The sequence below is a fragment of the Streptopelia decaocto genome (genome assembly GCF_964273445.1).
Source record: "Streptopelia decaocto genome assembly, chromosome: 6".
NCBI lineage: Eukaryota > Metazoa > Chordata > Aves > Columbiformes > Columbidae > Streptopelia > Streptopelia decaocto.
In genome coordinates, this window is record NC_138660.1 from 26,033,398 (window position 1) to 26,058,967 (window position 25,570).

Consider the following 25,570-nt stretch of genomic DNA (forward strand, 5'->3'; position numbering starts at 1 on the left):
TAAATGCTCCAAACACTGGATGCTTATATTCACATAATTATTACATATGCATTACAATTTTTGAAAATTTTGGCACACGCCTATACTATTTTGACATACATCTGTACTAAGAAATAATGATGTTACAATTGTTTCGTTTCTTTCTTACGTCTATTAATTATTAGTCAAATATAAACTAAGAACTCTGCTTCTAAGTGATGTTATTACTTAATCTTCTGTCTCCCTCTTGTCATAGAGAAGGATCTAAAACTTGAAAAATATCCCCTCATTTTGCAGGTGGTCAGAAAGTATTTATGTCAATTAGCTAATGATGGGTATGTTTTTTGTAACTTAATCACTGTGTACATTAATTTGGCACCTTCTCTTCAAGTATATAACGTTATACCCTTAAATATATTTCTATATACCCTTATATATATCTATATATGAAGTGTACATAAATAAAATGTACATTTATACATGCGATGATGTGTCTCCATTTTGTATCTCCGGGGGTTTACCCTCACTGGTTGGACTGGGGCAGCTGGAATGAAAAGGCCTGAGAAGAGGTGTGGTTATTAAAACCCAAAATAAGGGGTTAATGTGGAGTTTCCTGATGTTTTTCTATATGTTTCCCAGTCTAATAAAGCAAGCAGTATCAATAATAATCTCAGGCAAACCTTCTCCCTGGTCTTTCGAAAAGGAGAGACCTTAAATAACGCATATAGATGTGTAAAGTGCATTGGAGAGAAAAGCATGTGATGCCGTGAGGCTCATCCTGAAGGGATCAGGATGGTGGGTCCCTCCCTTAGAAAGAGACCAAAAAACTTGCAAAAGGGGCAGAACATGCAGCTCGGAGTGGGTCAGAAAGGTCCCTCCTGCCTTTCTCCTTCCTGAAGAAAAGAATAAAAACGACACAGAATTGGTGAAGCAGAGCGGAGGGAGCCAAACCGCAGCTTAAAATGACCTCCCTATCATGTCGAGCTAACATAGAAAGCATGAAATCAAGAACCTGGGAGTTATTTATTTAGCAAATTGTTATTAAAAGCTAACCTCACTGCAGCGGCTTGCTGTCCTCGTAGCCAGTTGGGTACAAGTATTCGATTCACTCCTCAAAATGAGGAATGAAGAGGAAGGGCCACGTGGAGGATTCTTTATTCAGGCTCCTCTTCGCTCCCATGCAGCAGCTCTGTTGGTATTTCTTCCCTTTATTTTATACGCTGTCATTAAAACAAGATAGAAACGGCGCTGTTGCAGTCTGGATTTTAGTGCTTGGCCGTGTCGACAGAGCCAGTCCCCGATCACAGCTGAAATACCAAAATAAGGAGCAATTTCCAGCCTTCACAGTGCTTTGCAGAGCCCGTTATTATCAGTTCCTTTTGTTTTATGAATACATTTACCTGGGAATTGTGATCCTGCTCATTGGTGTATAATCAAAGTAAAATACTATGCTTCTTTCTGCAGAGGGTGCGATGCTGTGAGATTCATCCTGAAGGGATTAAGATGGTCCCTCCCTTGTAAACAGACCAAAAAACTTGCAAAAAAGGCAGAACATGCAGCTCAAGATGGGTCAGAAAGGTCCCTCATGTCTTCTTCCTGAAGAAAACAAAACAAAACAAAACGCAAAATTAGGGGAAATGTCCCTTCCAGCCCAGTTTTACTGCTCAGTCCCCTCCTTCCTACCCCCATTAGGAGGTCAGTGTCGTGGAAGAACAAGGACTAAGAACATTTAAGTGAAGATTAAAGATTAAGAGCAAAGCGTAAGTGAAAAGTCCTGAGAAGAAAACGCTGTTTTGTGACATGGAGCTGCTCTAATAGCTCCCAGAACGACACTTTCACTCTGTCCAGCGGTAGATGTTACACATAATATTTTTTTAATAAATCCATCAACGTACTTTCTTTTCAGGATTGATGGAATGGAAGTCACCTCATATATTTGATAGGTTTTAATTGGTATTTTTCTGCTCCTGATCAGCTGTCGTACCAAATGAGTGAATTGCATGCTAATGGGATTTGTAAAATATGTTGAAAAATGGAAGATTTTTATCTTGTGCTGTTCCAGGCTGCTGAGCAAGCCCGATGAACAGCTTTGGATGACTAATAGATATCACATGTAATCTGAGTAAAGGAAAAATCCACTCCCGTGAGTAATGCAAAATGAGGAAAAACGGTTACTTTGACAAACAGATCTTTATGATGTAAAAGGCAAATAGTGATGGTTGCTCAGCTTGCTAATTCTTCGGCGTGACGAATTGCGGCTGGTGAAAAAAATCTGCACTTCTGAAAGTTATGAAAAGATGCTGATTTTCCAGCGGCACCCTCGGGTTCCAACGTGTTTGCAGGTTCAGAGCCGACCCGACAGCTCCCGCACCTCATCTTGCCCCCGCCTGTTCTCCAGAAACCACATGAGGGAGCGAGCCAGCTCAAAATTAATTAGTGAACTGGCATTAACGACGGCTCTGCTGCCAAGGGCGACGGTCCAGTTTCTCGAGCAGCTTTCCGGTGAGCTCCCAGCGCCGTCCTGCTGCGCCCCTTGGTCCTGGCTGGATGCTGTGGCTGTAAAAGCCAAATCTCTGCCTGCTGCAGAACCAGGTGTTGGCCATGGGGTCTGCCCCCCATCCTCGAGCTCTTCCCCCTCTCCAGTGGGACTGAGGAGACAATACAGGGATAAATCAGCTGGAGTTTGGGGCCTCTCGCTGCAGCCGGAACCCCAAGGGTCCCAAAAATGCTCTAAGCAGAACAGAGCGACAAGGAAAAGGGACAGCGGGATTGCAGAGTGGGATCAGACAATAATGAATAATAATAAAAACCTTTTTCCCTAGGTGCAGGCTCACCTTGCCACTGAAAGAGCAGATGGAGATGAGCACAGAGAGGACAGTCACGCTTGAACCCACGTCACATCTAAGCGTTCTTTGCACAAGCTGAGATTTTTGATTGTACCTGGAGATGATGTAGCATGTGTGAGACAGCTCCTGTAGGTGCACAAGCGGTTTTTAGAAAACCCAGCAGGAATACCGCTGTGGAGAGCGTGGTCAGGACTCCCACAAATGCATATTCACGCTGTGGAAATGCAAGCTGGAAATAGCCCAAGCAAACCAGAAAATATCTCCTAAATCGGATTGCGCTCCCCGCGCAAAGGGAAAGGCAAGACTGTGCCTTCGGGAGATAATCTCCTGGGGATCATCCCGCACAGCTGCGTCACCGCCGCGGAGGCTGACGAGCGAGCTCAGATGTTTGCCGCAAGGTAGGTTTGCTTGGCTACCGCTTGGTTGAGCGAGTTTAAATGTGAACAGAAGCACTGTCCGATCCCGCTGTCCCTTTTCCTTGGCGGCCTGTTCTGCTCAGAGCATTTTTGGGACCCTTGGGGTTCCTGCTGCAGTGAGAGGCCCCAAACTCCAGCTGATTTACCCCCATATTGTCTCCTCAGTCCCACTGGAGAGGGGGAAGAGCTTGAGGATGGGGGGCAGCCCCCATGGCCAACACCTGGCTCTGCAGCGTGAGAGATTTGGCTTTTACAGCCACAAGAGCCGCTCTGAGGACCGAGGACTTTATAAAGCTTTATAAATACAGACCTCTCCTTGTGCCCCTACAAGCAGCCGATGGGGAAAACTGATTTTTCCGAGCTTAAATTCTGAATGATTCAATAAACACAGTGGTGCTTTCTGTGACTACATCCTTCCACCCTTCCTTAGGGCTTTGTGTGTATCACTGACAGTGCTGTAACGCCAGCAAAGGGTTGAGATGAAACCATCGAAAAGTGGCATTAAAAAAAAAAAAAGCTGTGGTATCTTTAAATCAGCAAAGGCTGCAAAAATACTGTTCACCTTCCTTTTTGGTTGATAAATTCATCATTGTGCTCCGGGGCGGGGAGTGAGAAGGAGGGCAGCCAAGCGGCCTCTTCTCATGAGTGTCAAGATTAATAGAATAAGGAGCTGGAATCCCCTCGGGGTGTTCCAGGAGTCGGCACCTGGAAATCTGCAGTGCCGGAGCTCCACGACATTTAAAGTCGTCAGACGAATCACTGTCTTTGCTTTGCCATTCGCTGCTGTCTGGCGTTTTTATATTTTTATTGCTGGAGCACGTTGCTGCCACTTCTTAAGTCTGTGCGGCAAATGGCGCTGGGAATAACCTCGGCAGCAAAAAAAATCTGGAGTTATTAATAAAAGAGGTGCCAAGCTGTTCAGCTCGCTGCTCGCTGCTCGTTTAACAGCGCAAGTGCAGGGGTGTGCAGAGCGTTATCCCAACTCTCACTATACAGAAAATGCATCTAAGTGAAGGAAAATAATTGCTGCTGGTGTGTCAGATGGTTGTGGGAGCAGCTGTGGAGTGGGATCCCAGAATCCCAGGCTGGTTGGGTTGCAGGACCTCTGTAGATCCCCAGTGCAACCCCTGCTCACGCAGGGTCACAGAGCAGATCACACAGGTGGGTCCAGGCGGTTTGAATGTCTCAGAGAAGGAGACTCCACACCCGCTCTGGGCAGCCTGGGCCAGGCTCTGGCACCTCCCAGCAAACAAGTTTCTGCTCATGTTCAGATGGAGCCTCCTGTGTTTCAGTCTGTGCCCGTTGCCCCTCACCCTGGCGTTGGGCACCACTGAACAGAGTCTGGTCCATCCTCTGACACCCACCCTGAGCTATTGATCCCATTGATCAGATCCCTCTCAGCTTCTCTTCTCCAGCTCAACAGCCCCAGCTCTCTCAGTGTCTCCTCAGCACAAAGATGCTCCAGACCCCTCAGCATCTTTGTGTCTCTCCACTGGACTCTCTCCAATAATTCTTTGTCCTTCTTAAACTGGAGAGCCCTGAGCTGGACCAAGAACTCCAGATGTGGCCGCACCACAGTCAAATAAAGGGGGAGGAACAACCTCCAACTTCCCTCAACCTGCTGGTCACACTTTTCTTGATGCACCCCAGGTACTGTTGGCTTCTTGGCCACAAGGACACATTGGTGGCTCATGGTCACCCTGTTGTCCCCCAGAACTCCCAGGTCCTTCTCTGCAGAGCTGCTTTCCAGCAGGTCCCCCCAACCTGTACTGGTGCCTGTGGTTGCTCCTCCCCAGGTGCAGGACCCTGCACTTGCCCTGGTTGAAATTCATCAGGTTCTTCTCTGCCCAGTGCAGCCTGTCCAGGTCTCTGGATGGCAGCGCAGCCTCTGGGGTGTCCTCACAGTTCGGCGTCATCAGCAAACACGTCTGTCAGCGGTGGTTTCAGGAGGATTAAATCAGTATTTTGCTTAAATGTATTTTAAGTTCATGCTTAATTGTTTTTTAAGTTCATGGCAGTGCCGTCCATTGGGGTGTCCGTGTTTGGTACCTGCACAGAGCAGCGTTAACCCTCCGGGGATGACGGTGCTTTACTCGTGCCGCTTGTCTTGAAATAAAACAAAATAAAGCAAAGGCGTGTGACAACAGTCGGTCACTGATGGAGGACAAGGTGTTTGTCTCTGCCCGCAGACGCAGCGCTACGTGCCTTAGGAAGAAATAATTCCAGGACTGAGCAAAAGTGATGCTCTGCTGCCCTCATGTGGGTATTTCACAAATATCCCCGTCTTCAAACCCGCCCCGCACTAAACTAACGCTCTAAAAACCCTCGTGCATAAAAAGCCTCTTGCGATTACACTGATGTTTTTAAACCGTTCCCGCGGGCTGCGGAGGACAATGCCGCAGGGAGAGAGTCGATCCCGGCCTTGACCGCAGCCTGCCCCGCCCGGGCGGGCACAACCGGCAGTGGAGCTGCCTCTGAAGGCCACTCGGGCTGTGACCCGCCCCGGGATCGAGCGGGGACGGACCCCACGCTGGGACCACCGGCGGCTCCCGCCAAAACCCGCGGGCGGTGTCTCCCGACGGGGGCGTGGCCTCGCTCGGGGGGCGTGGCATCGCTTGGGGGCGTGACCTTGCCCCTGTTGGGGGCGTGGCCTCGCCTCCCAGGCGCAGAGGGGGCGTGGCCTGGCGCGCGCGCGCGCGCGCTGGAGTTCGCCGTCACTTCCTTTGCGGAGAGCGCTGGCTCTGGGGACGGTCGGGTCGGGTCGGCGGTGGCGGGGAGCGGCGCGGCGGGACGATGAGCGACAGCGGGGAGCAGAACTACGGCGAGCGGGTAATACACGGAGCCTGAGTGCGCTGCCTGGCCGCCCCCCCCCTCTCCCTTCCACCTTCCTCCGCCCCGCTCCGGGGCTGCGGCGCGGCGGGTGAGGAGGCTCCGGCGGAGGTGCGGCGGGGCCGGGGCTTGGCGGGGTGGGGGGGAAATGGCGGGCGGGGGGGCGCTAGGACCGCGCGGCGGGGCCGCTCGAGCTGCCCGTGCGCTCCGCGCCCTCCGCGCCGAGTCCGCCCGGCGCCATCTTGGGCTGGTGACCGGGCGCGCCGGAGAGGGACAAAATGGCCGAGGGCGGCGGGTCCCGGGCTCTGGCGGGGCTGCCCGCACCCTGGGGCTGCCCGGGAGCCTGCGCCGGCTCCGCTTCCCCCGGGCTCTCCAGCAGCAGCCTTGGCTCCGCTTCGCCCGCCACCCCCAGCCCCGTGAGGGAGCGTCTGGCTGAGGAAGGAACATCCTTTGTTATGCTCCCCGCAAAGCTGCAGTTCACCCAATTCACCTTCGGCGAATTATTCTCTTTTTAGAAACTCTGTTCTGCTGCTGCTCGGGCTTGCTTGTAAAAACACTAACTCTCCTTCTTGATATAGTTGCATCCAGGGAGCGTGGTTTCTAATTTAGTTTAAATGGGACCGCAAAAGTCGGAGGGTTAAAGCTCGGGCTGATTGCTCTCAGTGCTTGGGCAGTACCCTCTATTTGTGAAACCTGAGCAGATGTTCTGCAAGATTTTACTCTCTGGGTGGTATTTTACCAATATTGCAGTAGTTTACTTGCTAAGCCTTACATTTGTGAGGTAAATTGGCAATACACAGTACATATGGCCTCTTTTTTAGTGAATCAGTCTTGGTTTCCTTTGAGGTCTTTAATTTTTACTGCAACAGGCGAGTGCAGCACATGGGTCAATACTGTGTTTTATTTTGGGTTTTTTTCAGCATCAGCCTAACTTTAAAACGTATTGCAGCATCAGAGGGAGTTGTAGAGTCGATCAGTAGTTTAAAATGTAAACCTTCGCTAGAGGTGGCAAAAAAGCGTGCACAAAAGTGCAGTTTTCTTTCTTTGAATATGCCCTTTTCTTACTCAGATTCACTGTAATAAGTTTTGATAGTATAAGTGCTTCTATTTCAGGGTAGGTTAGAAAAGTGGGGTCTCCAGGAAGCTAAAAATGCTCAATGGAATCGAACACTGAAAGATTAGGGACTGAAGAATAGACTCAAACCACTCCCAGTGTTGTATTTTCATGGATGTCTTCATGTTACTCTTGCAAGGGGTATATTTTTAGTGAGAGAATATTACTTCTGTCTTGCTTAAGGTGTGTTAGTTTTTTTAAGAATTGGTTTAATTTCGATTGTGCAGTTCAGACTGAAAAACCACTTTTAAGATGGTATTGTAGCTTCGGTAAAGTTTGCCAGGATAACCTGCATTGTATTTTCAGTCAGAAAGAGTGGAATTGTTAGAGCTTTTACAGCCAAGTCTTTTGGAAATGATTATACAGGGTACGATAGTACAGCAGTGTCTGTCCCACCTGCTTTTCTCTCATCATTTATGGGGTTTTATAAATAAAAATAGAAAACATGTGCAGGCAGTGTTCACCAAGGCTTAAAATGAGTTCTGTCTGAACTTTGATGAACCATAAAGAGGTAAGTTGAATGCAGGGATACCTGTTTCTAAAACTAAACTACAAGCCTCTTATTATGGACTAGATCAGGGAGTGGCTTCTGCAGCGCTATTGCCAGTGTTATTTATGATTTTTTCTTTTTTTTTTTTTGCTTACTTAAGGCTTATATTTTACCACGTCAGTGGCTGGAACTGCTAAAGTTTCTGCAGAGTAGAAACAGTGTTTGGCGAAATAAATAATCCAGGATATGACTTTACAACTGTCTGTTAAGCTGTTCCAAGTCCACGCTGCTGACAAGAATCGTGCTGCCGAAAACGTGTTCCTGCTCTCTCCCTTGTGCTGGTGTTTGTATAGTCAGATCTGGGAATTAAATCAGCCAAATTCTTGTTTTCTGATTCTGTTTCCGGCAGCATTGCTTTGCAGGCTTGGCTTGAGTGTGTAGCTGCAAGTCCTAATTGGGGGTGAAGAAGAAATACTGGGTGCTTTTGCAAGTAATGGGATTTGCTGTTTCAGCAGCAACACAAACTTAAACTGGCTTATGTCAGCAAAAAAAAATCCCCAGTCAAATTCTCTTTTACAGCTTATACCCCATAATGGGATTGAACTCTGGAAACTTCTTAACTGAAAAGACTCTAAATTATTAAATGCTACCAATACCTCAAATGTTGTCAGTATGCTGTGATAATTGCCGCATTTTTCTGAGTAACTGTCGTTTTCATTTATTGATATTGTGCGTGGGATTCAGGTGTGGAAGGGCTGGAAGGAAGCGTAGTTGAAGGAGAAAATAGTGAGTCTCATCCTGTGAATTAGTTAAAACTGATAGTGATTACTTGGCATGTACCTGATTGGAAACTGTTTAGTATGGTAGTCAGGTTTGGGGGTGTGGGTTGGGTTTTTTTGTGTGGGGGGTGTGTTAATTTATTTTAATTTTTGCTGATGGGTCAGTTCCCTGCCAGCCTGGAGCGCTAAATGAGCCCACTGGGCTTCCCTGCTTGTTGTTAATATAGTTTTTCACAACAGATTCTTGTCTATTTTGGGTAGAATTTGAAAACCCTTGTGGGAAAGGGGTTCTGCTTTCCCTCTGAGTGGATCCCCAGATTCCCTCAACAGTGATCTGATCTGGTGATCATGTACTTCAGGGAGAGACAGGCAAAAGCTGTTGTTTTTTCTCAGATCAACAACTAAATTCAGCAGTAGGGAGGTTTTAGGAATGTGATATTAGCACAGCCACACCTTGAATAAATCTGACTGCACATTTGATAATGTGCAATGTGAGGCTGCACCTTTCTTTAGGAAAACAAGTGGAAATATAGAAGTTGATAGGGATTTAAGATTAAAAAAAAATACTAATAATCTTGACTGTATCTTATAATATTAAGTGAACCATAACTTTTATTCCCGTGGGGAATAAGTGGATCTCAGAAGTGCGAAGAACACTCCTTCTGTCCAGGGAAACCTTTTCCACCTACTGTCCCCAAAATAATCTCGCTTATAGAGATCTTTATGAATGTGCTTAGAGGTCTTAAAAATATCATTTTAATGTGTTGGAAGTATGGAAAGAAGAGTTTGGAAACTACAGATCTGGACTTCAGGGCTTCCACCTGACTTCCAGTAATGCCTGATGAAGGGGAAGAACTGTTGGTAAAGATCAAGGGATCTGGTGGCTTTAAAAATCTACACTTCACAAATTCAAGGTTAGAAAACCAAAAAAGGTTATTTAATAGTGAACACCAGTCTTGATCTGCTTACCAGCAGTGTTTGAATATAGGGAAAATAAATAAGGTTATTTATTTTCTCTTTTACGTGTCATGGCAGTAGCCTATTTTGGCATTTTTAAAAGCTTCAAATTCACAAAGCCAAGGAGCAAAAGGTAGAAAAAGTGAACGTATTAAGAACAACAAAACCAGATGGTAGAAACTCTCCAATTTAAGTGTGTCAGTAGAGTGGGGTGTAAACTGAGTTTGGAGTGCTGGAGGCTCCTGGTGGTTGGAATTTTGGGGTGGGGAGGGTAACAGCTCTGAAATTTCAGGGGTTATTACTGGTCTCAGTAACATCCGGAGCAGGTGAGATGCAAGGAATTCCTTTGAGGCTGGAGGTAATAAAAGAAGGGGCCTAATCCTGTAAAATACGGTAGATCAAAGAGAAAGGTTCAGAAAAAGATGTTATGCGATACAAAATGTGGATGTTTAAAAACTGGAAAATGTTGCAAAGTCCAAAGGAGCTAGGTGAACAAAAGCCAGCTGTTTAATTTTCTGATTTAGATATACAATTGTCTTAAGGTTTGTTTCTTCCCGGATCCTCAGTGTCCGATTTCCACATAAGTAATACAGCAGAGATGGTTCTAAAAATCTACCAAATAGCTGAAAACTTCAGTCATTTGCTTATGCTAATACTGTTTGTCTGCTGATTTCTTCAAAGCTTATTAACTAATAAAAACTCTAAAAAGAGGTGTGGGGTACATTTATGGGTTAAGATCCTCCCAGCGTGCGTTTCTTGTGTCCTTTTCAGCATTAGACCACCTGTATTTGTGAACAGAATTATTTTTCCTCAAACGTAGAAGAACAGCTTTAGTTTTGGTTTTTATCCCTCCTTCCATCTGCTTTGTCTAACTCTTAAAATCAAAGACTTATTGCTAAATTAATACATTAACTCAGAACTCGTCTCTGTGGATTGTTTTCCTTTGTAGCAATGACTGTAGCTTAAATTTGTTACTTGACGCTTAAATTAGTTCTCAGTATTTGCGCTAGCCTGTGCAGGGTTAATATATGAGGTGGCTGGAGTTCAGAACACTGCGACCTTGATCAACTTTGCTTTATTTCTCTTGCTCTTGGTATTAATTTAAAATCTGCTTTATGCTGCAAATTGAGCCCCGTCCCCCAGGCATTGCATGGTAGGCAATTGTAAATAGCTAAACTTTGTTTTAAATTGTATGGAAGTGGTTTAAGCACGATGACATTTTGCTCTAGCAAATGAGTTTCTGAATGCTTAGTACGAAATGGCCATTAAGTTTGAGTGTTCAGGTTTAAGAGATGTTGCAAGGATAGAACAAGTGATTTTTTTGAGAACGGTTTGGTGCTCCCGTATTGTAAGTGAGTGTTCTTGATCAGAATTGAAACAAAATTTAGAATTGCTTATTTTTTAGGAAAAAGTAGAATTCTGCTACTGAATTTTAAATTTTCCCTAGTATCTTGAAATAACATCTTCTAGTGTGTTCAAACCAAGTGTTTAAGCCATGTGACTGAAGCTAAGCATTACGCTAATTTAAAAAAAATCTAAAAGATTAAAGATTAAAATGCTAATTAGGTTATATCATTACCAAGATTACAAGTAAATAATAGAGTAGATGGGGTATTCTAGAACAGTGTTTGAGTGTTTTGCACAGATGGGCATTTTTGGTCGCTGGAAAATTCTGATTTACCTGTAAGCATGAAGCCTGCAAGTGTAAACCCAGTTGTGCAGGCGGAGTAGGTGCGAGTGCGCTCCTAAACCTTCCAACCAGGGATTCTAAACTGTGAGGACGGCCCCAAAAGTCACATATTTTTAAGTCATTGAAGGACCAACCGCATTGTGCTTTCTGCATCCAAAAAAGTGCATCAGTTCATTGTCTCTGGCTGCAGTAGGGACCTTCTTAAGTCACTTCTTGTTGATTTTGTCGCAGTACGTGGCTGACAATGTGAAATATTTGGAGTTTCCTGATGCTAGAATTCATTAGTAGGTATTCAGTTGATCCACCGTGCATTTGCTATTAAACATAGGCATAAGTAGCAAGTTCAGTTTCTTAGTATTAAGTTAAACTGAATTGACTGAATCGGTTTATAAAATAATAGGTCATTTGGTAGAGTCAATTCTTGAACTGCATATATAGTAAAAGTCCACAAAACTTTTTCTTTTTTTTTTTTTCTAGTTTCAGTTTTGGCACTAGATTTTATCCTGGAGTTTTTAAATATTCTTCATCCTGTTCTTTTTCTATTAAGGTTAATGTTGAAGAAGGAAAATGCGGAAGTCGCCATTTGACAAGTTTTATAAATGAGAATTATTTGAAGCTCAGGAATAAGTGAAGCTGAAATTTGAAAAAAAAGAAAGTGAATGCATGCTAATTATCAGACCAGAAGTCCCACTTGTAGAATATTGAGCAATTTGTGTGAAGTGGGGAAGATGAAAGAAGTCAGAATTTGAAACGGAAGAATGAAGAAAAGGAATAAAAATGAAGTTAAGATAAGAAGTAATCTGGAATCTGAAAGCACTACGCTAAGTAATTACTAGTCTGTTTATGTGTCCCTGTATATTTTGCTAAACATGCATGCATTATCTGTTTAATAGCAAAAGTATATGCAGGGTAAAGAAGTGTCTACCAGGGAAAAAAAAAAAAAAAAATAAAACAACTTCCTAAAAATCTAGGCAGTTCTAATGCCAACTGCCCGGACACATAGATATGAATTGTTACCATTTATTTCACTGGAGCTTGTTTACAGACCTTAGGTAACCAAGAAATGGTGTACAAATTAGGCTTTCAATATCTGCGTGCAGGAATCCCGTTCTGCTTCCAGAAGCGGAAGCGCTCATGGCTCTGGCAAGTCGGGGCGGCACACCCCTGCAAGATCGCGCTCTAAGGAGGATTCCAGGCGCTCCAGGTCAAAATCTAGATCCAGGTCTGAATCCAGGTGAGTTGCTTCTTTTACCTCTCCCTCCTCTTCACAGGTGAGATGTGGACGGAAGTCCAGTTTAGCCCAGTTCTGTTTACAGAGGTAAAATCCGAGTGTGAAGCATTTGGAAATCTTAAGTCTTAGTTTTCTGGTGAATTAAAAGATGATTTTCCGTTTTAGGTCACACTAGTGTATAAACTAGAAGCAATGATGTTTCCAGAGTAGTTAATATTCCATGAAAAAGCAGCAATAGAGATAAATGTGAATTCAACACAGACATCTGTCTGGCCTTATAAATACATATTAATTTAACTTGAAAATTAACAGGCCGGAAAGCTTTAAAGATAAGACAGCTTTCCCAGCTCTGAAAAAAAACAGTGGAGAAAGCATCTTGCTTATTGTATTTGTTACGTGGCAACGCAAATGTACACTGTGAAAATGCCTTTTGTGCTGTGTTACCTATCCCTATAGTCATCTGCAAAACAGGCTGGACCCAATGACAGAATTCTTCTTGAAACTGTTAACAGAAATAACCGAGACATAAAATATGCTGATTGTATCAAAATATGACTATAAACGTTGCTGCTAGCCACTTGACACTCCTTTACTAGGTGTGTCATGTAAGACGTACGTGTTTAATAAAGAGTGGCAACAAAACCTATAAATGGTTGAAGGACATTATTTTCTGATCTGTCTAGATAATTGAGTGCTGCCTATGGAAATCAATGTGTTGATAGTTTTACTCATGCAGGTTAAAAAAAAAAAAAGTGGGTTTCAGCAGAGGGCTTTCCAGTTGAGCTGCTCACAATATAGTTTGAAGTGTGTAAGTGATTAATTATGCTGGCCAAAGCTTGGGGGTCAGACTGGAGGAAGGTAGAGTATGAAATTGGAGTGACCTCTGGAATTGCTACGAGGGAGAGATTTGTAGGACAGCGCAGGAAAGATCCAGAACCCAGCTCTGGGCTCAGACTCTGTTCTCAGGGCTTTATCCCCTTGGGTTTTGAAAACCTTTGGGAAAAGTTATAACAAGCAAATCAGGACCCAGACCAGCATGTCCTTCTGCACCTTAATCCATAACCCCTAGGGATTCCATACTCTCTTAAAAAGCACCGTGTTTCTCACTTGCAGAATAACCATAATACTGTTTAAGAATGCGATCACAAATTGTTTAAAATGCTGGAAGAAGCAAATGCAAGATCTAGAATTTAGGAGAAACCTGACTCATTTACTCTTAGAAGGAATCACGCTTTAAATAATACCCCGGCAACTGATTTTTTTAAATATTTGATTGACAATAGTAGAAGCTTATGACTACCACAGCTTCCTGAGCATTTAACAGCTGTCTTGAAAATTCCTCCGACTGGAAATACTGGAAGTATATTGCAGCATTAGTGTGTTCATTGGCAGAATTGTGTCAGGGCACATATTTAGAACCAACATGCTTATATCTGCTTTCAGTGCCATCACGTGTTGGGATGTGATCACGAACAGGTCATCTAACTGGCTCTCAGCAGAGAAATAACCTTGTTAGAACTTCCGTATTTCTTGGCAGTTTCTATTGCAAATGTATTTTTGAATTACCAGCTTTATAAATTAAACTTTGACTTGGGAACAAATCTGTGTCCTGGCGTATTTATCCATTGGGGTGTGGATATACTTGACTTAAAAATCTGCTTTTATTGGAGTTTTCATCGGGAGCATGGGAAGCTTGTTATTTTTGGCTGACTCTGAAGTCCAAACAATTCTTAATGAAGGAATAGGATTTTCAGCTGTGGTGCCTTTGCAGTGAAGAATAATGGCAGCATGACATTTAAGGCAGCAATATAAGCAGTGCCTATTTAAAATAAGCCTTGTTTTCTCACATAGTGGATTACCTGGTTTAGAAGTGTCCTGATCTTGTTCATTGTAATGGGTGTGTTCTCTTACCTGGAGCATCAGTTCTGTCTTTGCCTTTTGTTATGTCAGCTGTTGAAATGTGGCTATATGCATGTGTTGAACTCCTTTTTTTTATTATGATTTGTGTTTATTTACTATCTTCCTCGCTTCAGGGAAGTCCCCTCTTTTTTCTTTTAACTTTACGTTGCCAAAAAGAATTTATTCTCACTATGTATTTAGAGGGAAGTGTTGTCATGGGACATGCTGAAGTTGTTTCGCCTGGACGTGTGTACACGCTTCAAGTTGAGAAGACAGAACATAGCTGGCTCACTTCTGATGAGGCCGAAGGCCTTTTTCTTTAAGGAGGAATGTATATGATGCAGTTTGGCCATCTGGTGGCACTTACCTGGCCAGGGAAGAAGCTGTTAAATGCTCAGAAATAAAAATAAGTTCAGATGAAGAGTTTTGTTGATGCCAGCGTGGTGGTCATGTGTGAAACACAGTTGTATGATGATGGTTGCTTATGGCCAGTAATCGCCACCTTGACTTCCACAGACTAGAGGACAGACATTTAAGACACAAACAGGAGCCTGAAGATGAACAATTGCTGAGATTTTCTTTGCAGTTGTGTGGAATGCAGATTATTCTTTGGCTGCCATCAGCTGGCCAAGCTCAGGTGTAATAATCCAGTTTAAATGCCTGCCCAATTTTTCAACTAATATTGTGTTGGGAGGGCTGAGGTCTTAGTAGGAAGGACCTAGTGCTGTCAGAAAACATTCTGGGAACTTTTCTGGGCTGAAATTAGTGAGCAGTTACATCTTTGCCTAAATACACTCAAAGTGTGAGCATGTAGATGTTAGTGTACAGCTAATGTCAAATAGCTGTTGAAACACCAGAAGGTAAATCACCCTCCTACAGCTAAATTCCTTCAGTTGTGTTAAGCTCTTTTTCAGGGGTGTTTGCCAGACTTGTGTGTTTGTAACTATGCACTGAGTAAAAAGTGTTTGCTTTTCTGTGTCACTGAAAGCAGCACTATTCTGAGTGTTAGGATGCATCTCTGAAATCATATGTGCTTTATGTTAGGTCATATTTACTCCTGTTCCCTTTTTCTGTTAAAAGCAAGCCGCCCCAGCTATTTCTACTTAAGTGCTGTGAATATGTTAAGCATGTACTGTGTCCAGCCAAGATATCCTTGTTAGAGAAAGTTAAAAACTATTAGGGAATTAAAAGGTAGCTAAAATGGAAGTTGAGGTTCATGTTCTACAGTAGAAACACTCTGAGAGCATCTACAGTAATCTAATTGTAAAGACTTAGCGCACGGTCCTTGAGAGTAGTGACTAAATCGATTATAGCTGAATCATGTGACAGTGTAGCTTTTCAGAAAAGAGTTATTTGGGCTTTTTGTTTGTGAATATCTGATATATTTTTAAAGGGCTGAAAAAAAACCCAAACAAACCAAACACTGTATCTTGTCCTTTTCTTTTTTTTCTTCAGATCTAGATCAAGGAGGAGTTCCCGTAGACACTACACAAGGTCCCGCTCTCGGTCCCGCTCGCATAGGAGATCCAGAAGTAGGTCTTACAGTCGGGATTATCGGCGACGACACAGTCACAGCCATTCACCCATGTCTACTCGCAGACGTCACATTGGAAACAGGGTATGCCTATTATAGAACTCCATGACTCATACATAGTCCTGAACACATCCCGGAATCACTGATTTAATTCATTTGGCTTTCCAGAAAAACATTCTGCTTCCCCACTCAGGTCTATTAAAAGATATTCTTGAGGTTAATTGTCATTTGCCTTTTGATAAGCTGTGGGTCTCTCGAAGTTTGCTTAGGATTGTGGAGCATCTTATTTGTTAATTTAATTAGAAGTGCCACCAGTGCAGGCTGTTGTCAGTACACCTTTTGTCATAAACGAGTGAATGTATGCAGGGAAGGCTGGGGGTAGAATTAGGAGGGAGAAATATTTGTGTGGTTTGGTGTGTCCAGCCTGCTTTACAGGCTCATGTGGCTGAGCATGGTGTGGTTTGTGCTAAAGTAGGGGGGGAATTGATAAATTGAGGCCTGTGTGATAAAGCGATAAATCCAGCTTTATCTCTCTGCATTCAACAGCCTTTGGAGGGGAAACTGTAAAAATACAGTGCTTATTATGTGCTGTAGCTGTAGTTTGTACAATACCCCAAGAAATGCAAAGTGTTTTTGAGAAAGGAGGCTTATGTATGTGTAGATTTATTGTAATAGTTTCTACTAGAAAGTTGATCCACCCTGATCTCAGCAGTATCATTTTACTGTTGTTGTTTTGGCTTGAAGCTTTTGACACAACCTGCACTGCAAATAGAAGCGATTTTATTCTGACACCTTTCTATCCCTTCCTTTAGGCAAATCCTGACCCCAATTGTTGTCTCGGCGTGTTTGGATTGAGTCTGTACACCACAGAAAGAGATCTGAGAGAAGTTTTCTCCAAGTATGGTCCGATTGCTGACGTTTCCATCGTGTATGATCAGCAGTCTCGGCGTTCAAGAGGATTTGCGTTTGTGTACTTCGAAAACGTTGAGGATGCTAAGGAAGTAGGTTGGGGTACAGAATATATGGCATGTTTGCTGTGTTCTCACTTGCTGTTTGACCTTTAAAATGGTAGAAGAACCTTTAAGTTACAGAACATACATCTCAGCAACCCTAAGGATTCAGTAAATTGAAACAGAGTCAATACTGTGTAACAAATTACAGGATTTGTGCTTACAGATGCTACAGAATGAGCAAGGAATTCTATACTCACCAGGTATAGAATTCTACACTCAGGCCAGCCCTTGCAGAGCGGTGTTGATGGACTGTAACTAAGCTTATATTCTGTTTAAATTCCACTACTTCAGGTCCCGTGTTGCCTCTTCCAGATTTGACATTAAGACTTCAACATTAGGTTGGAGCTTTGGGTCTTGCTGCTTGGCAGAAAAAAAATAATGGGTTTGGGTTTTTTACTTCAGATTTACTTATGACTGAGATATTACTATATTCAAGGTTACAGTAGGTTTTGAGAATGTGTTGGGGGGGATGGGGAACACAACCGACTAAACATAACAGTGCTTTTTTTTTTAACTTCTAAATGCTTTATTTCACGTTGCGTGTTGAAGTAGTTACATCTCCCTACATAAAAGTGTTCAAAGGTTCCTCTTGTTGGAAACAGGGGTGCTGAATCAGTTGTTAGATTATGTTCCTTTCAGGATTTTTATGCAATATAAGTCACATTTTAAGTGGTTACTAAGAGTTATGTCCTGCCGGCCTAGAGCATCATAGAGTTTAGGTTTGTCATTACATATAAATTAAACTTGGCTCTGCATCCAAACTGAGCATTTTTGGACTTATCTTAATAATTGAAGCAGTGGTTAGAAACTTGTGTTGCAAATAAAGTTAATCATCGGAGCTAATTGTATTTTATGCCCCTGCTCAGGCGAAGGAACGTGCCAATGGAATGGAGCTGGATGGCAGAAGGATCCGGGTAGACTTCTCCATCACAAAAAGACCTCACACTCCCACTCCTGGAATCTATATGGGAAGACCCACTTAGTAAGTCACCTGGGTGGGTTAATTGTCACGGGGTAGGATTAATTGTCTTGTATTTTGTTAAAAACTGTTTTGTATCCCCTCTAAGAGACCTGATTCTGTGTGTTTTTTCTGAGTTGATCAGGCTTCTACATTGATGTGCTGTTCAGAAGGCTGTTCCCTTGCTTTGACTTGTGTGCTGTACCGTGTGTGAATGTCTCAGCGCAGAAACTAAGCTACAAAAATCACCCTTGATGCCTAATTATTATTTTTTTTTAAAAGTCTCTTTAACAAGAGCTGTGCTGACACTGATGTGATTATCACAGTATCACAGTATCACAGTATGTTTGGGATTGGAAGGGACCTCAAAAGATCATCTAGTCCAATCCCCCTGCTGGAGCAGGAACACCTAGGTGAGGTCGCACAGGAAAAGCTTCTGTAAACTGAAAAACTGATAAAGGAGACTCTCCAGAATTCTTTTATTTAAAGACTAAGTGTGGTAGTGATGCAGCTCTTTCCATAAGAGGGGTTAATTTATATAGGGCTCGTCACTGGCTGAGCTGGGGTCAGCCTGCATTACTGTGAGCAGAAACCCATGTTCCTCAGTTATACAGCCCAGGAATGACCTACCTAAACATTTAAATAAGTTTACAGTAAGCCTTTTTTAACATTTCTAAGTTCTTTTAAGTTTTTGCCCAGTATACCTTTTGCAAGCTCAAGTTTTCAGGAGTGAATTAACAATTACTAGTTGAGCAGCTGTGTGGTGCAGTTTGCCTTATCTGCAGAATACACTTTTAAAGTTGCCAAGAATGTATAATTGTTTTCCCAAGACTTTCAGCTTATAAAACTGGTGGTTATGTAGCTGCTGGTATGTTGAGACTTCAGGTTGGTTTTTTTAATGGGAAAGTTCTTCCAAAATAAGTTTTCTGAGAGTTAAAAGTGAATGAAGAGTTGTCCCAGAATTGAATTTCTCATGTGCTTGTGATAGCAAAAGGTTAAGAGTTTTCAAACTGAGGAGGAAAGTAGCTGTCTTAAAGTTCAAGCATTTTTAAAAGCAATTATTTAAGTAGTTCTGTTCCCGTCTGCACTGATGGGAAAGTAAGAGCGCTCACAATATTCTCAACTGTGAGGACATGAGGTAATTATGTAACCCAGTTAAAATAGTGCATACTTGACTGGCTGCACACCTGCTGAAAAGCACTGCAAACAATGTTTTATATTGCATTAAACGTAATGATTTTTCACTATTTGTAGCGGCAGCTCACGAAGACGAGATTACTACGACAGAGGGTACGACAGAGGGTATGATGATCGTGACTATTACAGCAGATCATACAGGTGAGACGATATTTTTAATATTCGATTGCTTTTTAAACTCTGCTTCCTCAGCTACGTTCCTTCCTATATAAGTTAAGCAGTTCATCCCACGTATGTACGTCAAAATAGTTTTGCGCTGGCTGTCATTCTGGAATCTTACTGTAAAATCTTTACCGAAACGACTGCTGAGTACAAATTGGATGAAGAAATACTTAGTGATGTTTAACCTGTGGCATGAGTTAGTCCATCATGTTTTTATAATCTACTGATACAAAATCTGTTGAAAATGTGGTTGTTACCGAATTGGTTTTGGCGACAGAGCGAGTTTTTCTTCCGCATTTTCCATTAATGCTGTCAACAAGATTTACCCCTGTGAAATCTTCACATTTTTTGCGACACATAGTTGGACACACAGATTTTAGTTTGTTTTTTCCTTCTGCCGTTACCAAATATTCTGTAGTAATACTTCCTAAGTGGTTTGCAAAGCTTCAGTGCATCAGCAATGGGTGGATTTAGGATTGTTCCTTGATGGCAACCACGTATTCATGGAAATACATGAGTTCAAATTGCATTATCGTAGCTCAAAGATGAAGGAAATAATGAATTCATTTTAGCTTTCAGTATACTTTTCTGTTGCTTTCTGGATGTCATCTGCCTCTAACAATCTACTTCCTTGAAATATCAGTGGTTTGTACTTTTGGGAGAACTGCAGCAGCTAAAATCTGAAGTTGACACTGGCCACACAACCCAGATGTGTTGGTTTTCATCTTGCCAGCACTTTGATATTGGCCAAAAAGCAGCTCTCTGACCAAAATTCTGCTTTGTTTCAGAGCACAAGGCGCAAAAACCTGCTTGGGATAGTGACCATAGCCTCGTCTCATTTAACAAACCTAAAAATAATGAACTGTTAAGAGGTTTACGCTATCAGTGTTCTTGCACTTCTTCATAGTCCAAATTTCTTTTTTATTCCTAAAAGGCCAGTCAGGGTTTACTGGTTGTCCTCAAAATGTTGTTTGTTGCTTGCATGTCCTTAAAATGTAAGTTATTCCTCGTTTAGATTATGGCGCGACCCTTGAAGTGTTACCTTTTTCATTCCTGATAGTGAGCGGTGGCTCAGGTGTTTGTAAAACCTGATCAGAATTTGGAATTACGTCAGCTCTGGGTGTACACTTGCGAGAATGGTCGCAGGCTGTGACAGTTACTGAACATGAAGGATGTGAAGTAGATGGTGTGAGAAGATGGATTTTATAGTGTGCTGGTCTGAGTGTAGCGTATCAGAATTTATGGCCACACTTTGGTCCTGCTTTTTGAGGCAGTGACGTTCTGACCTTCCTACACGCTCTCCCATCCCGTGTCTGTTGTGAACTAGGCCTTTGGGGTGGAAATACTCTGAATATTGACAGTTCCAGCATTCTAATGTTTTAAAGCTTAGTGGAGAACTTTTATAACGTCTTTTTGTAGCAGGTATTGAAAGAGTGAAAGTAAAGCCACCAATGATTTGTCTGTGGCTACTTGAAAAATATCATGGTCTGCCCAGATAAAATAGCGACTTCTTCATCCTGCGAATAGTGTTGCAAATGTCACGAGTGCTTCCTTGAGGGAGGAAGGGTCAGAAGTGTTAAAGATAGGTTGTATACTAGTACTCCACCCTAGAAAATCGATTGGTAACGATTACTTTGCGTTCCTCGGCCTCTGCGCAGTGGAGCCTTAAGGGAAATGAAATTTCAGATGGGAACTGTCATGTTAAACTTTTAATTTCTCCTTAATGCCATGGAGTGGCCAGTCTTGGCTGGAAAAGTATGTAAACTGAAGAATAACCTTAAACCCAAACCCAGCTTGCACTCTGGCTGTGTGCCAATTGGAGAAGAATTCAAACAAAAATAGAGACCTGCTGATTCAGAGTGCGGTGTTTTGGGGGTTCTTTGTCCTCCATGGGATTTATGGCCTTTTTGAGCACCTGTGGCAGTGACTGTTCCATAACCCAAACTCGATTTAGTCTCCTCCTACAAATGTTTTACTGTATCAATCTGGGGAGGTACCAGCCCAACCACTGAACATTGTTAAATGCTGTAATGTATTATTTCAGTTGTAGGCAGGTTCTCTACCAGGACAAGTTTTACCACAGTTCTCTAATGCCTTTGTTTAAACATGATTGTGAAGTGTTAAAATTAAAGGTGTGGGGTTTTTTTCCCTGCCTCAACTTTTTCCTCAGGACAGTGAATTGATCTTGCTATTTAAAAAAAAATATAATAAAATTGCTTGTCTCAAGTGGGTAAGCATCTTAGAATAGAAAAGGTCTTAGAAGAAAGAGCTATATACTGACCTTGAATTGCTGCTCGTTGGAGAGCAGGACGTTGTAAAATACAATATTGGTCAGCTGGAATGTGAGTCCTCTTTGCCTTCTTCTTGACACCAGGTTTAGGCAGCTCATTCCAGGAATACATACAAATGAACACAGTAAATCAACATTATCCAGTGTAGGAACCAATGTTTTATTGTTTTCACATATGCTCGGTGATGCTTTTTGCTCGTAAAACAAACTTTTTATTTATTTTTTCAACTTTAAAAACTCATTGTGCTTTTGTGTTCACAGAGGAGGCGGCGGTGGTGGAGGAGGAGGATGGAGAGCTGTTCAAGAAAGGGATCAGTTTTACAGGTATGGCAGGAAAATTCTCCGCGTCTGCTCAACACTGGGAGTCCTCTTGTATGTGGTATTTTTGGAGTATTTTATGAATAGAGTCTAGGATATCTTTAAACAAATTAACAGAAACTGGGTGGATGCTGAGCACCTGCAGCTCTTTTGTGAGCAGTGCAATTCATTTCCAAGTTTCATCGCTGTGTGAAGGGGTGAGGTTTGTATAAGGACAGGTTAGGGCGGCTTCGCACAGGAAAAGCTTGTGATTTATGCCAAGGAGTTAATGTCCTGAATGTTTGGGGATTTTTTTATTATTAGGAAATGAGTGAAACTAGGCAAGGAGATGCAAAACTTGGGAGTGCCTGGATGGGAGGGGTTTGGGGCTGGCTGTAGCTGTGACTGCTCCTCAAATCAACTCTTCATCTCAAAATAAATAATTTAAATGGAAAGCTAAGGTGTGGTTTGGCTTGCACTGCTTGTTTGGGATGCTCTCGGCTTGAAACACTAAAATCCTGAATGCAAGAGAGCTTCTATTTATTAGTCCAAAGTAGTATGACATCTTTGCTTTGTTATCCAGTGGCAATGTTGATCAGCTCTGTGTGTGCTTGGTAGTTTGCCCAAGTACACTCTGGATACCGGGAGTTGTCCCCATAAAGCTGCTGCCGCTTGTCTGCCACGGGCTCTAATGGGGGCATTGCTTGTCACCGTCTTTTCCAGGAGGAGATCCCCGTCCCCGTACTACAGCCGAGGGGGCTACAGATCCCGATCCAGATCTCGATCCTATTCACCTCGTAAGTTATCCTAAAGCTCACCTGTCATAAGCTCATTTCCACCTGAACTTCTTTTGAGGTTTTGTGTCCATAAAGACTATTTGGCCTCAGTGCGGTTATTTTCTTGGAACCACAGTTCCCTTTAATGTTTCATCGAGCAACTGGCAACCTTGAGGACAGAACAAATATTTAGTTTGCAAAAAAAAAAAAAAATCAACTAGGTAATGCCACTTGTTTGAAAAGTCCGAGGTACCATTTTTTTCTCTGTTAAAACAGCAGTTTGTAGCATTTTAGCAGTTTGGTTACTTCTAGGGCAGCAAGGCTTGCGCATTCGAACACTGGAATTAAATTTCCCAAGATAGCTTGTTGAAGGGGACGTTAACTTCATCCCAGGTCCAAATAGCACTTGTTTTTCTGAATTGCTCATTTGCATGGAAGATAAAGCAGCATTTTGATGGCAGAAAGTGAATAAAACACAATAGCATTCCTGGCACATTCCCTTTGTGAATGAATAAGTTGTGTTCTCATGTTCACCCTTTGTGTCTAAATGAAAACAAGTGCAACTGTTTTTACGGGTACATAGGGAAAGCGCCACCACGGAGCAGGTACAAGTGGATTCTCATGCACTAAACTGGCAGCGATGGGCGTATGACCAGAATTGGGGTGTTTCTACCCAAAGGAATGTCCTGACTGCTGGATTTAGAGATGAATCGCAAGGCTCTTGCTTCGAGGCCTGGGAGTGAATTTAGACAGTGCTCTTAAAAATCTGTCGGTCCTTGGAAATCTAAGTGTATATTTATTGTTCTTTTTCTTTCAGGTCGCTATTAAAGCATGACATGTAGAGGAATTTCTAGCTACAGCCTTTGAGTTGAAATTGCAAGTTTGTGGACAATATTTTTATTGTCTCTTCTGTTGAAACAAGTGAACAGTGCCTAGCGAATAGGTGACTTTTACACCTTTTATGAAGACTACTTCTGTGACGTTCAATGCTGTTTCATTCTGCGTATTTGTGTAGTTTGGTGCTTTGTTTCTGGTTGTGTTTGGAGAGGAGTATGTTTTGCATGTATTTTTTTAGTCTCAATTTTGACTCCTGAAAGGTTTTTATTGTAAAGACAAAACTGTTCAGTTAGGTTTTTTTCTACTGATTCCAATGTATCCTGAAGATCAAAACCTGTGTAAAATGCTTTCAAAAAGTGAAAAATAAAATAAAAAGAAGTTTGGGTTTTCTTTTCCTACCGTTGCTGAGTAGAAGTTAGGGGTTGATGAGGGTATACAACACATTGTGTATTCTAGAATCACGTCTAATGCCCAGAAGTAAAAATTCACCCTAATTTTGTGTTTCTGGGTAGTTTCTTGCTAAGTTTTAATCCCTTCCGGTCTGGAAACCCGGTGTGTGGAGAAGTCTGGGTGCGGATTGCATGCTGGCAAGAGCAGAACAAGCCACTTTTGTAGGCACGGAGCTGTGAGCAGATTATTGCCCGTAACGCCTTAAAATGAGGAGAGGGCTTGGGTGGCTGGAGATAACCACGCAATGAAATAACATTTTGACTATTCTTTTTCCTTATTTCTTCACTGATGGTTGTCCTGTTGACTACATCATTATCTGCATATGTGGCTAACATGCACTATAGGTCTCACATGATGCTTTCCCACCAGTATATGCCCATTTTGCCCACTGGGATTCACAAATCTTCCTTTTCTTTTTCCCCCCTGTGTAGTATTTTCCCCCATTCCTGTGCGTTTTTGTGCCATTTCCAGCGAGCAACCTCCATCATTTCTTCTCATACTGTGGTTTTCAGCTCCAGTTAGATGGAAGTTTTCAGTAACTGTGCTCTGTGCTCTTCCAGAGAGGGGTGGATGATTGGAACCCTGCAAGTCATCCTTTCATTAAAGAATTTAAAACATACTGTGATGGCACTTGGCTATAAAGTGCCACCAACGCCCTTACAGGTTGGGATTTAGGTGCTGAGCCTGTTTGACCCCCAAATTGTTATTCAGTGGGAACAATTATTAGTAGTCCTGTCAGCCTGATCAAAAAATACAGATAATCCCTTGTGTTCTCTGAGCTACATCCTATTTCTTTTAGTCACAGACAGTCATTTGCTGTCCCGTAAGGGATAAATGCACTTAAAGCTCTTCATTGAGCACGTCTAAAGTCCATTTTAAAAATCACTCAATCACTCATTTGGGTTTTCAGCTGTTCTCTATTTGATTTAAAAGATCTTGGGCAAACAATCTTGCACTGCGGAGTAAATCTGCGCAGTTAGAGCTGGGATCTAATTAGTTTTTCATCTTAAGTTGGAGGTGATGCGTTGAGCTTTATGGCAAGAATATTTTTGGTGTAGAAATGGGGGTATACTCATTTCTGGACTCAAAAAATGATGTTTCTGCTGATGTAGGGAAGAAAATGCATTCCCCTTTGGCCCTCAGAAGCAGTTTTACACAAATTATGTGCAATTGCACAAGGCAAGAGACTGAAGAAATAAGCCTGACTTGCTGCAGATGCCTGGAAGGGAGGAAGGAGTAAAACAGGAAGATTTTTTATAAGTACCTGGATATTTTTTATAAATCCATAGCTGTTTTTACTCTCTGGACGTAAGACTGGACAACAGGATTTCTTTCTCCTCATTGTCCTTCTGACGTGTTTTCTTAGTCACGTTCTTACGCTTCCTTTGAATCACTCGGCAGGGCTTGACAAACGCCAGGTCAACATGTGTCCTTTGCTGAAGAGCCTTTATGTTTTAGTTAAAAATGAGGATTTCGCAACTGGTGGTGCAGTTCCTGGCAGCTGAGTTCAGCAGAGCATCCATCCTCCCCCTCCTTCCCCGCACCGCGATACCTGCTGCTTCTGGCAGGGCTGGGATCTGCGTGAAAGCGAGATCTTCCTCCGTACAAGGTACGAAATTCAGCGGGGATGCTCTGTGAGTGCGAGGCAGCGCCCTAAAACCCACTTTAAACTGTGCCTAGTGTTTAGGGAGGCCTAAACTCCAGCCTTGTGGTGGGGAAGAGCCTTTTGTCTGAGTGTTTCCTGCTGCTGAATCAGCCCCTGCTCGGATGCTCCCCAGCGTGTGTCACGCTGCCCATTTGGTGGCAGTGACGGATTGTTGTGGTAT

The 25,570-nt window shown here is 42.8% G+C and overlaps 1 protein-coding gene across 1 annotated transcript; it reads left to right on the forward strand.

Moving 5' to 3' along the window:
- The first annotated feature begins 5,923 nt into the window (after positions 1 to 5,923).
- On the forward strand, positions 5,924 to 23,689 carry TRA2B (transformer 2 beta homolog). Its single transcript, XM_082056776.1, has 9 exons — positions 5,924 to 6,070; positions 12,201 to 12,334; positions 15,686 to 15,848; positions 16,577 to 16,765; positions 17,644 to 17,759; positions 18,990 to 19,073; positions 21,646 to 21,708; positions 22,405 to 22,478; positions 23,275 to 23,689. Exons 1-9 carry the CDS (start codon positions 6,035 to 6,037, stop codon positions 23,283 to 23,285), a joined length of 870 nt encoding a protein of 289 aa, XP_081912902.1. The 5' UTR covers positions 5,924 to 6,034; the 3' UTR covers positions 23,286 to 23,689.
- The last annotated feature ends 1,881 nt before the right edge of the window (positions 23,690 to 25,570 follow it).